Here is a 13,530-nt window from a genome sequence, read left to right as displayed (position 1 = left end):
TTGCCCCTAGCAACCAATCAGATTCCACATTTCAAATAATCTGTGAGGAATGAAAAGAGGAATCTGATTGGTTGCTAGGGGCAACTAGGACAATTCTGCTTTACACCATGTTTGATAAATCTCCCCCTTGTTTATTATAAAGCAAATAGTAAGAAATATCTGAAAAGCAGTAAAATTCCTGCAAGATATCATCTGAAAGTACAGAAAGTCTCATTATGTGGCTTTTAAATAGGTTAGAAGGATTAGAAAAAGCACAGCTACTACAGTATCTTGCAAAAACAGCTCCACCCCTGTCCTTAGGTTGTCTGTGGTATTACAATTCACTTCAATGGAACTGAGCTGCAAAACCGCAACCAAACTGAGGACAAGAGTGGTCTGGATGACAACTTTTATTCCAAATAATATAAAGTTTCCCAAGGCCTGAAACAACAGACAGTGCCCCCTCTATTACATTAGATAAAAAAGAGAATCAGACATGAGCACCTCCTTCATCCTAGACTAATACCATAGGGAAGCAGCATTAAAGAGTTATTATCACTTTAAAACGACTTCTGATATGACACACAGGTATATTAAAATTTTGGATTAGTTGGGATTTTGGTGTTCAAACACCCACCGATCAGTATATAGAGCCGGGAGAAGGGCATAGGTATGGAATTTATTCTATGCCTTGCTGCTCTACCTGTCTCATTGCAGAAGGCAATGGGGGAGATTTATCAAACATGGTGTAAGGTGAAGCTGGCTCAGTTGCCCCTAGCAACCAATCAGATTCCACTTCTCATTCCTCACAGACTCTTTGGAAAATGAAAGGTGGAATCTGATTGGTTGCTAGGGGCAACTGAGCCAGTTTCACCTTACACCATGTTTGATGAATCTCCCCCAATATCCACTAACTTATAGCGGTTACATGGGATTAGAAAATCCATAGCTGCTTTCATCCAGAAACACCACCACATATCAGTATATATGTGGTACTGCAACCCAGTTGCAGTTCAACGGAAGTGAATAGAGCCATGTTGTAATACCACACACTACCTAAGGACAGGTGTGGCACTGTTTCTGAAAGAAATGAGATGTTTTTTTTAATCTTGAATAATCAGTTTAATAAAGAATTTATCTTCTGCAGTGAGATGGGGAGCACAGCAAACCAAGAAGAGAAGTGCTTAACTGTGCGCCTATCTTGGCTCCTTCTAATGATTTGTGGGGTCCTGAACACCCAGACCTTAACATATCAAAGCTTATGACATGTCTCTGTGACATTTAAAAAGCTGGATAATCAGAGATTGTGGCATTGACCCCTTGACCAACAGCAGAAACCATATTAACCTGTCCAATATCATGGACCCCCAAATAAATGGGCATTTAAAGCGACTCTGTACCCACAATCTGACCCCCCAAACCACTTCTAGCTTCAGATAGCTGGTTTTAATCCAAGATCTGTCCTGGGGTCCGTTCGGCAGGGGATGCAGTTATTGTCATAAAAACAACTTTTAATCTGGCAGCGCTGTATCTAACAGCCGGGGCTTACATTTGTATGTGCATTAGGCTGGCACACCCTCTCTGTCGTTCCTCCCCTCCTCATCATTAGGAATGTACCAGACAGATTGCTTCCTATTCCCCCACCTGTGTGTATAATGAACATGAATATTGTATGCATATACAAATGTAAACCCCGGCCGTTAGACACAGCGCTGCAGGACTAAAAGTTTTTTCTATGACAATAACTGCATCCCCTACCGAACGGACCCCAGGACAGATCTTGGATTAGCAGCTATCCGAAAGTACAAGTGGTTTGGGGGGTCAGATTGTGGGTACGGAGTCGCTTTTATCTCTCCATTACCCTAGACTACAAGAGACACAGGAAATATATCTTTCTGCAATCCTAGGCAGACCAGTAAATGGGCATTAAACATTTCACCACTCCTTCCACTAACAAGAACAATTTTAAGATAACCACTTAGTTGTATCTTAAGGCCCTATTACACAGAACGATTATCGGCGGTTACGGACGATAATTGCTCCGTGTAGTAGAAGGCAACGATCAGCCAACATGAACGATGTCGGCTGATTGTTGCAGTCGTTTGTCTTTTAACATTGTTGAAAGTCAAACGACTCATACAGCAATGTTCTGCTGCCGTCGCTCCGTGGAATAGGAGTGGTGGCAGCAGACCGCTGCTATATGTTATGGGCTGCCTGGATAATCTAGCGATCACCCAGGCAGCATCCCCGGCTCTCACCCGCTTGCTGCTGCCGTAGGAAGTAGTGGCGGCAGCGAACGGGGAAGTGCTGACAGTCGCCCCGTGAAATAGGGGCTTTAGTTCAACTAAGCCTGACCAGACAAGTACGAGAAAGTACAGGAAAGTACAAGCAATGGAAAGGACTGCTAGAGAACATAAGAAAGCTATAATAAAATCAGATCTATGGAGCGCTATTCAGATTGCCATCATTAAATAAGCACATACACAACGGTGCAACTGACCATAGAAAAGTTCAATTACTTAAGATTTCTGTGCATGTTATTAAGACCAAGTTAATACATGGGAATAGTAACCGCTTACATAATACAATAAATGAAGGCAAAACATTTGCTGCAAAATCGGCATATTTCGCGGCACATAAAACTGTCAGCCATGTTTTTTATACTTACAATCCGTAGATCTGAGGAGCAATTTCCAGCCTGTTGAGATGCATGTAGAGCTCAATGTCGTGTTTCTTCAGTAACTGGTCTTGGATGTGATTCACCTTTGTTACAATAGCAATAGAAGGCCCTATGTCTTGAGGTCTGGCAAATGGCATGGTGGAAATCATTGCGTCTTTCTCCTGCAGTGAGAAAGAACGAACTGATTACCTTGAACTGCAGGCTCTGTGGAACATAGAACTTGTGACAGCTGCCTAATTGTCTATCCGTATATGTTAGGTACATGGCTCCATTAATTCTGTACTAGGAAAATGTTAGTGATGCTTCCTAATGCCCTTTACTTGGAGGGAATCTAAAGGAATTGAACAATGTAGTCCAGAGTTTTTATACCGACTGCCTATAATTATTACATTTTATAATATGTATTATTTTTTTTATTCCTCCTTGGTGGTACAAAAGGTAGATACATTTCTTTCTGTTGGTAAAAAAAATATATATGTGTGTGTGTGTGTGTGTATGCATATATAGTTTCACTTAGGTCTTAAATACACAGTACAAGGTAAAAGCTTTCAATACATAGTGATTAAATCTTTTCAGCATTCTCCCACATAATCATTCACAACTGTGATGTGATGTGATGCTTCTGGCTTGTTGCCTAGGGTTATTGCCTGGCTTGTTGCCTAGGGTTATGACCCGTAGTTCATCTTCAGCTTTCTGGTCACACATGCTCAGTGTTGGCGCTAGGAGTTATAGGAGGAGGAGTTTATATATGAAGCAGTAGATGATTGGATATAGGGACTAATGTCAGAGACTCAGCAGTTAGGGAGCACAATTTGATGTGCATATTAATGTGGAGACTTGCTTTTTTTAACAATCACTGCAATACAATGGGAAAAGACACCCTAAAGTAGATGAGAATGCATGATGGGGACTGTAGTCTGTTAGGGCCCTATTATACAGAATGATAATATGCTGAACCAGGCAGATTCGGCAGATCACTGCTCTGCTGTAAAGACAACGATCATCGGCTGATTGTGTCTTTAAGCCCTGACCGAAAATCATTGTTCACCAGGTGGGCTTCGCTACGTGTAATAGTGATGTGCAGACGACGGCTGATGATTGTATAAAAAACAATAATGTTCATAGATACCTGAAAATGCTCCCCACTTCTTCTGCCTGCTCCCCGTTGCCTTCCTGTCTTCTGCCTGCAGCCACTGGTGGAATGGTAGAGCTGGCTCTGAAGTGACAGGCCGCTCAGCCAATCCCAAGCCAGGGCCAGTGATTGGCTGAGCAGCCTGTCACTTCAGGGGGCAGCTCTGCAGTAATCATGGCGGCTGCAGAAAAAAGGAAGGGCAGTAACATTGGGAAGCATGGTCAGGTATGTATGAACTTAATTATTCTGCACTAGACATAGACTGCACGGACATTGCTGCGCAATGGTCAAGCCATGTAATAGGCTCAGTAAACAAGTTAAAATTATTGATCGGGCCATGTAATATGGCTTTTACCAACATGGACTGCTCCTAAAGTCATGTCAACTCTTAGCCTAAGGCTGCACAGTAGGAGGCACAGGTTTGATTTTTTTGTGCAATTCACACCACATGTGCACACACCTTTTTGTGCCATTTCTTAACCTGTAAAATGGTTGTGTAAACAGCTAATTTTTTTTTTAACATGTTCTTTGTGCTGGCCATATTTTAAAGACTGAACATAACCTGGTGAGTTACCACTGCATCATAAATCAGTGTTTTTAAAAAAACAGCTGGGGGGTGGGGTGGGGGCGGGGGAAGGTGGCTAAACATAACAACAGGTACTTACCTCCCCGGCTCCAGCACAGAGGTCCGCTGTCCTCTGCTCCAGTTCTCGGCCCCCCTGAGGTGTTAGGCCCGCTAAGCCAGTCAGCCGCGGTAGCGGGGACTCTTCCTTTAATGTATCACAAATTTAGGAAGAATGACACAGCCACACATCCACATGCTATATGTTGATTCACGGTTTCTCAGCAAAACTCAAACAACTATCATCAGGTACTGTAGTTTATATAGTATACATTTTGATCAAACTGTACAAACCACTAGCCTTTTCACAGCCACCTCAAATGGGGCCCTAACCTGAATGCTTCAGCAATATCAGGGTCTGGGCCGGGACACCTCACAGACACAGTACCACACCAAGACCCATTGAATCAAGTAGCCGTAAAATGTTAAGTGGGCTAGTACAGCTTCAGGTTTCATACAGTGGTTAGGCCAAGGAACGTCTTCTCACTCTCCCTCCCACCCCGATCCCTGCTTGACTGACAGTCAGATGGAAGCTGAGCCCTCACTGTCACAGAAGTGTGTCCAAATCTGTCCAATCAGCTGAATTATCCACAGGTGAATCAAGGTGTAGAAATCTCAGAGATGATCAAGAGAAATGGGGGGGCAGCAGAGTTAAAGTGTACTTGTCATTACGTTTACTCACCTGAACGGTGTGCAGTCTCTCCTGCCCCCAGTAGTTCAGGTAACTATATTACACACCATGGAGAGGCCATAGTACAGTGTAGGGTCTGCCCCGATATGTGGTCACCTTATCGTGGTGGGGTGGTTTACACTGTTTGCAAATGGTAACCAAGAGCCTCATTATTGGAATTTTTTTGGCAGTTGGGGGGGCTGCTTTTAACTATTTTCATGTCTGTAGGTCTGTGGGTCTGTATCTTGCCATTGCGATGAGCTGTTTCATTTTTTTAAGTTTTTGTGTGTTAACTATGACCACACTGAGTCATTTTCATGCACGAGCCCTAGTAAATCAAAATAGGGCTCATGAATGGAACTGACCCGGGGTGGTCATATACAGTTACCTGAACTTCTGGCAGTAGGAGCGATCAGGTAAGTGATCCTAATGACATCCTAATACCAAGGCGTCTTATACACATGGCTACTACTTTGCTTCTTCAGGGCTCCATTTTATTTATATCATCCCTGTTCTCCCACAGGGAATAACATCACATGCAACTATGTGACTCTTAAAGGAAGAAAAAATTTTGGGGGAATAATTCAGCCCTGCGTTAATTACAGTATTTACCATACGGAACAATGTAAATCTGATGCAGCTGTTGATAAGTGGTGCATAGGCCTTGCCTTAAAGTGACACTGACATTTTTATTAGCTATACACCATCAACAAGCATGACCTATAAATATTTCTGTGGACTCCAGCAAAACCTGCTTATACAGATCTCAAGATAATAATGTGTATTTATTTTCGCTTGTGGTTTACCACTAAATTGAACTGTAAGAAAATGATGGTTTGCGCTAAGCAGCTAGACACACACACAAAAAAAAATCAATACAAAAAAATATTAATACAGAAATATAAGGTTTCCAATGTGTTGAAATTTGTATCTTACCTTGCGGGAATCGTGTTCGTATGTAGAAAACCAAGGCTCAGCACTTCCCATAAGGCTTGAAAACAAGGCACTAAAACAAACAACAATATTTGTATTGTTACACAGTAATATGAAGCTGAATAAATAAGTATTTTGCTGAACACAGGGGTCAAACTATAGTACAATCAAGAGAGACATACAGTACATAGTATAATAAGTACATAATGGCTACATGGTTTGCAGCAGTTGTAACTAGGCCCCTTAGATAAAGTTGTAGTGAGCAGTCTATGCTGTGTATAAAGCCCTGGGATGAGATCTCTTACTTATAGAGCTGTCTCTTAGATGTCTCTCTCTCTCTCTCTCTCTCTCTGCTTCCCATCTCCCTCCTTCCCATCCATAGACTTGCCCTGCCTGTAACTTAATCTCTGCACTAGCTAAAGGTAGGGATTGAGTTAATTATTCAGAGTGCAAGACAGTTTAGCAGAAAGTGGGGAAAGGGCAGATAACTGATAAAAGAAGAAGAATTTTTGTCTGATAAGATATATAAAAGTGTTTCTTGTATTTACTTGTACCATTGATGTGCAAAGTCTATTCAAATGACTGTGTCTTTTTAAGCACATAATTCCAGGTAGGTATTGGTGGAGGGCACACAGACGTGTCCACCAGCTCTTACAGCCCTTACACGGGAACAGCCCCTATGGGGCAGACAATGAATTGCAGCCATGGGGGAGAGAGCAACTTAAGCTGCACCAGACTCTTGTACTAGAATTCTGTTGTGATTGTGGAACAAGGTATTGCATCTAAACGCCCTCTTTGTTGTATGTTGTTGGAAAAAGTGTGTAAAACATATAGGTGCACAGCATGAAAACCATGTGCAGATGAGTCCATGCCCGCAAGTGGTGGCGCAAGGCTGCACAATGTTTACCAATGATTTTCCTGGTAGTAGTGTGAACCCCTGACCCCTGAATGGATGTCCCATAGAGACAACCCTAATTCCAAATGCAGCTGCTTCTATACTCAGCTGATCACAGCAGTCCACTTATCGTAATTCCCTGTGATCAGCCGCTGTTTGATTAATTTGAGGATTTATTAACATTGAATGTGATGACAGTATTACTAATAATATCTCCCTATGGGTTAAATAACACAGCACCACATCCATCAGATTGCTAGTGCATTATATTATTTACATGGATTAAACTATTCAGCATTACTAAAGTGTCCGACTTACTAGGCGTCATGTTCCAGGAAATCAGGATTTAACACAACTTTCATTTCCTCACTAGAAAAAAAAAGCGGAAGGTATTATTAATGTCTTTTATTTTCCCCACCACAATGTCAATACATTTTATGATTGGAAAAATATGTAATTTTCAGTGATGCCTTTTAGAACATGCAAAATAAAAAGCAGGTTTTTCTTCAAAACACTTATAACGTCATTAATCTTCAGGTTTTTACTGAAGAACAAATGAGGCAACATTCATCAGTAGGTAAAGTCATTGGCATTTATTATTGCCAGCTAAGCAAGCAACTTGCAGAACGATTCTCAGTCAGGTGCATTGCTCCATCCCAATATATAAATTGTGTTTTTACAGTACAGTAATAGCACAACAGAAAGCGTTTCATCTACTGGGTTCATTGCAGTTAATTCCAATATTCTTCTATCTCTTTACTAAAAAGTAACTCTAAGAAGCTCAGATCTATGGTGCTGTTTGATGAGGGTTTCACACTTTACTTTTACCTACATCTGATATGGAAGGAACAAGATGGTATCAGTGAATTTATTTCCCTTCTAAAAATACAGCATCTATGTGTGATCATAATAAATGGTAGACTCATTAACCCTTCAGTGCATTCACTATTACACAAGCGGCACCATAACGTTAGCACCTTCCAAAATCGAACTTCATGCCTTAGCAAATGGACTACCTATGACATGACATTTACTTGCCTTCAGGTCTGATCTTCAATCAACTTAGACGTACCTTGAAGTCTTGTCTAGTTTGTTTCACATAAAACTGAGTCAGTCCATGATTTTGGTTCAGTAATATGTATGATATCTTCAATGTTATATTAATATAATAGCCCAGGAATGACGACTGGGTTGTCTATGATATTCAAAGAATACTCTGGAGCCACCTAGTGCAGGAGCTGCCTGCCATAAGACACCTATGATCATCTGATAAAATGTAATTATACTAGATGCAAATGTGAATATACCAACCTTGGTTGTGCAGCTTCACTTGCATGCATAAACGCCTGGTGATCACAATGCAGTATGAATAATATAGGAGCCAACAGTTCATGCATTCCCTAAAAAAAAAAAAAAATTAAATTATGTGCAGAGAGTGAGAACATCACGCTATAAATATTAATAAATCCTTCTAAAAATTACAAAATAAAAGTATAAATTGACCAATATTAAAAGTATAAAATGACCAATATCATTTTCTCATTTTTGCACTGATCACTGGGGTTCCAGAGACTTTGTTGCTTTTCTCCAAAGACAGCGCCTCAAGTTCTGTGTGATATTACGACTTGGTTCCATTTAGTTGAATGTAACTGAGCTGCAATGCCACACAAACCAAGAACAAGAGTGCCTCTTTTTCTTAAGGATGGCTACTATGTTTTTCAAATCTTGGATAACCCCCTTTAGCTGGCGATTCAAATACATTGTGGCCTATCAAAGTCCTACAGGATTGCTTGTATGCCAGACTGAACTGACAGATCACTATGGTCAAAAAAGGTCAAATGGTTCACCCATCAGCCATCGTGAACCATCATTCAAGTATAATTTACAGCAGACAGTGGACTGAAATAGCCAAAAATCATCATGATCAATATGGTCTCAGAACTACCTTATCTGTATGACCAGCACAGAAGGTGTCTGTAAGTATTAGATTTGATTGTACATATACATGAGCCCTGTTCAGATCATTTATGCCAACGATGGGTAACAACCATTTGCCACTTTTAGTGCTTACACTGAGGCCACTGGAACCTCTTTGGTATGAACAGTATATGTAGCCTTTTACCTTGCCATACACACATAACCCTAGGTCCCATGTCTCAGCAGAAAGGAGGTTATACAGTATACAGTATGTATGGTCACTCTCCTGACTAACAAGCGGAAAATGTGGCACACTGAATGTCATCTGTCGCCCCCATTATGTAGTAGGTATAATGCCTCTGACATATCCCCAGCAAATATTGTATATATTTTTTTTATATATGGAACTCATGACAATGGACAAAACAAGAAGGTGGTCAGTTACCAACAACCAGTAAATGTTTCATCTCCCATTGCTACTGCTAACGCTGCGGCGGTTTAGCCTATGTTTTTACGAGAACTTTCCGCATTGCACTCTTTCTACCAACGCTACAAACAGAAGAAGGAAAAGAAAACAGAGGTAAAGTTTTGTGTTTGTCAACAGCCTGTAGGCTCGCAAAATTGAACCTGTTCTTTATATGCCTGTGTTCATTTAGCCCACCAAGCAGTCTTTATTAAAGCTGGAGCATCAGGCAGTCAAAGTTCATTAATACCATTTATGTAATCTATGCAGTTTCAATTAACTCAGCAAGACATTCTACTACATGATAACAGTCTCATTAATTCAATAAAACCCCATAACTATTAACAATATGGTCTATGTTAAACGGGGTGTCACCTACTACAAAGTAATGGCTTTAACAGCTTGTGAGGAGACTTAAGTTTTTCTCTTCTTTTAAATGTTATCAAGTTAAATATTCATTCCTTATGCAGAAAGGTGTTATTTCTCTGTAAGGCATCTTCAAGATATCAAACCCAAGCAGGGGGTAATTAAGCTGTTTTAATTCTTACCCAGTAATAATATTACTTTCTAGTTCAGTAAATGACAGACTTTGTTTAAAATTATACACGGTTTCCCACTTCAATGCTTGACGTGCCTGGGGTGTATTCACTTAACGCTGTTGGAATGGACACCGTTGAATAATTACGACCAAGGAAATTTATAAAAGAAAAAAAAAATAAGGAAAAAATTGCTCGCCATTAATTTTTATTTGGCTTAACGATTCGTTTTCACATTGCAGTTAACATAGCTAGGAAATATGCATTTCCTAACTTGTTTATTGCTTAGTTAACGTAATTTGATTTTACAAAGTTCTTTAGTGTCTTTTCCCAATGTTCTCTGTCGAAAACTAATACAAAAACGGCATTAACTTGAAAATGAGTCTCTGCTAGCAGGCCCCCTATGTTCTCCAAAACTCTAATAGCTGTTAAATATAAACTGTTTTGCGCAGCCTCTTCTAATCCCGATGTAGGATATCGCACTTCTTCTTCTACTTTAGATCGGAGGTCTCCAACCTTTTGTCCTATTAAACTGCGATGGTCAGGAGTGACATTGGAAGAAGCAATTTTAAATGTGGAGAAATGTCATTAAATTGCAAACATAGGCTAATAAGCATTCAAAAAAAATGATCAACTATACAAACTAACAATGTTTTGAGTTTAAGGCATGTCTGATGTTATTAGCAGCTAAATATGAACATAACTTATTATAAGGTGAGTCACATAGGAAGGGGTCACTAACCACGTGTCTCCCGAACCTCTAGGTGGGAACAACTGCTTTGTAGAGCCTTGAGACAGGTCAGCTCTTTGTACGTACACAACACATATGACAGTTTAATTTAAAAAGCATTAAAATCCACTACTATATACCAAAACACCCTCATATTAGAGGTGCGTATATTTAGATATTAAAGCAGAGCCCTAAAACCCATGGCTACAGGAAGTTCACAACTCCTTAGGCTGGGTTCACACTACGTTTTTGCAATCCGTTTTTTTTTTTTTCATCTATTTTTGCAAAAAAACTGATGAAAAAACGGATGGAAAAATGTATGCATTTGCCTGCACACGTTTTGATTAGTTTTTCCATTGACTTCCATTATAAAAGAAAAACTGATGAAAACGCTTTTTTTTTTCTTTAACATACACAAAAACGTAGCTGACCTTATTTTTGTGTACGTTAAAAAAAATTGATGTGTTTTCACCCTTTTTTTTTTATAATGGAGGTCAGGGGAAAAACGGACAAACAAATGCATACCTTTTTCCATCCATTTTTTTTTTTGCAAAAGTGGATGAAAAAAACAGAGTGAACCCAGCCTTAGGCTATGTTCACACAACGTATGAGACCGGCCGTTCCGTGACCCCGGCCGGGTCCCGGAACGGCCGGTCTCTGCCCGGATAATCCCGGCCTGTACTTAAGTACCGGCTGGATCATCTTTCCGGCCGCAGAGCCCTGATGCGGGCGCATCAGCGCGCGCCCGCATCAGAGCTTCCCATAGCACACAGTGAAGCGAGTGGCCAGGGCCTCTTGCTTCACTGTGCGAACTGACAGCGAGTATGATGTGTATACGCTCCGGCCGGGATCCCATTAAAAATAAGGCATGATTCCACCCCACATAAAGTACCACAACGGCCGTACTTTTACGTAGTGTGAACATAGCCTTAGTCAGTTTGAACACAAAAGATGAAAGGCAATAGTGATTGGTACGAGGTCCATGATCTCACAGGGACTGGAAGTTTTAGCTACAAATGGAACAAATATGTTGGATACATGAATATAGGCAACGTACAGTATATACAGTACTTAGTAGCCATACTCTTTATTAAGTTATGCAGAGAGGTGCAGCACTTTTTCTCCTTAAAGGAGACCTGTCATCCCCATGCCGGGACAGAGACTGGATGGCCCCCCTGGTGCAGACACATATACTTACTGCTTCGAGGAAGTCCGGCCCCGCTGCCGAGATATCCCCCTCCGAAGCCACGCGCTCACCAGAGATGAGTCTGATGTCCATAGAGAATGACTGGTGAGTGCACGCTCGGCTTCGGACGGGGAAATCTCAGCGGCAGGATGGGCTCTGGCACCGGGAATTTTTGGCAGTGGTAAGTATATGTGTCTGCACCGGGGGTTGGCCGGGCTTTGTCCCGGCACGGGGGGTGACAGGTTTCCTTTCAACTCTCAGCAGTTAAAACTATTGACATGATACAATAAAAGTTTTTTTTATGGCAGGTAGTCTTTAAAGGGGTTGGCCACTTTATAGTAAAATAGGTCCGTGTACAGTATCAGTAACTGTACTCACAGTCCTTACTGACAGCAGCTCCCTGTGTACCTCATAGAGCTAAAGTCAGACTCCCCTCCTCCAGGCTGTGCTGCCCTGCTCTGTGGTGAGTCTGTCCATAAGATGGCCAACATAGAGGAGCATGTGACCATGCCCTGCCCCCCAATGTCCACCATAGGCATATACAAGCTCAGTGTTGGACACTTGGGGGTGGGGCATGGTCACATGCTCCTCCATGTCGGCCATCTTAAGGACAGAGTGACAACAGAACAGGTAGCTCAGCCTGGAGGAGGGGAGTCTGATTTTAGCTCTATGAGATACACAGGAAGCTGCTGTCAGTAAGTATAATGAGAACAGTTACTAAGACTGTACACTGAACAATTATTAATGCGACTCAATGGCATATACCAAAGTCAGTAGTTTGATGTGAACAAGCTGGGAATAGGTTTACTGCACAAGTTCAGACATAAACCTCTGTTTTTAGATTCTGCAAGCATATGGTTTTAAATTGTTTAACTGGCAACTGGTAGCCTAAGCCCCTCAAGGGAGACCAATGCGCTGGCCATATTACAAATTGCTTATTTGCTTTTACAAATTGTTGCCACAGCTCAGTTAGGTGGCAGCTTGTGACATTAGATTTATTCTAGCACCATAGAAAAATGATTACAGTTAGAAAGAGGCCATGTGTATGCCTCTCCTGCCTCTTTATGTGGGCAGTTTAGGAAACAGAACCCTCCCCCCCCCCAAAAAAAAAATAAAAAAAAATAGAAAAAAGACACACACACACACTCTGGGCCATATTTCATATTTTGGACTGACATACAGTATATGCTTAACAGTCAAAGTTTGGCACATAAGCAGTCAGGCAGTAAGTGCCTGACACCTAGTTATGTAACCATATAATAACAGACATAAAAATTATGTTGGCTTTAGGTTTTCCATTGAGGTCATGGGAGAAATATCCTTTAGCCTTTTTTGGCTGCTTGGCTTTTAAGCGACTAGTAACATGGCTATGCCATATAGGCCAATCTCTGTTAGGATATCCTGAAAGACCTCTTTAACTTATAATGGAACAGGCAAGCTTGTCTTCAGGCTCTGGTATTTATGGTAACCTTTCCTTATATAAACCACTAACACTTAAAGGGGTACTCCAGCAAAAAGCTTTTTCCCAGTAATTGAAACACATTACAAAGTTATATAACTTTGTAATATGTTTAAATCACCTATCTGTCCCCCTTCCCTATCTTTTCCCCCCTCAATCCCCCACCAGGAAGTGAAATAAACTCATTCTTACCTAATCACTGTTGACCCAGGCTGCTCTGTGGAAACCATTTTGTGACAGTTACATCATCAAGAGGGAGGCGGGTCTAAGCCTTGTTAGGTCAGCCTAACTTTATTCAATGACAAAGATTGCTCAGCTCTGATTGGCT

General features: G+C 41.1%; 1 protein-coding gene across 3 annotated transcripts in view; it reads right to left on the bottom strand.

Annotated features, from left to right (window-relative positions):
• Positions 1-13,530, bottom strand: part of TBC1D5 (TBC1 domain family member 5) — a 404,938-nt gene that overhangs the window by 152,264 nt on the left and 239,144 nt on the right. For all 3 annotated transcript variants that reach the window (XM_069958701.1, XM_069958699.1, XM_069958700.1), the window contains 4 exons: positions 8,223-8,311; positions 7,230-7,280; positions 6,020-6,089; positions 2,648-2,820 (listed from right to left, as the gene is read on the bottom strand). In XM_069958701.1, coding sequence (XP_069814802.1) covers positions 2,648-2,820; positions 6,020-6,089; positions 7,230-7,280; positions 8,223-8,311 — 383 coding nt within the window. The remainder of the gene's footprint in view (positions 1-2,647; positions 2,821-6,019; positions 6,090-7,229; positions 7,281-8,222; positions 8,312-13,530) is intronic.

Source organism: Dendropsophus ebraccatus, chromosome 2, assembly GCF_027789765.1.
Source record: "Dendropsophus ebraccatus isolate aDenEbr1 chromosome 2, aDenEbr1.pat, whole genome shotgun sequence".
Classification (NCBI taxonomy): Eukaryota; Metazoa; Chordata; class Amphibia; order Anura; family Hylidae; genus Dendropsophus; species Dendropsophus ebraccatus.
This window is presented reverse-complemented; position numbering and strand designations above follow the sequence as displayed.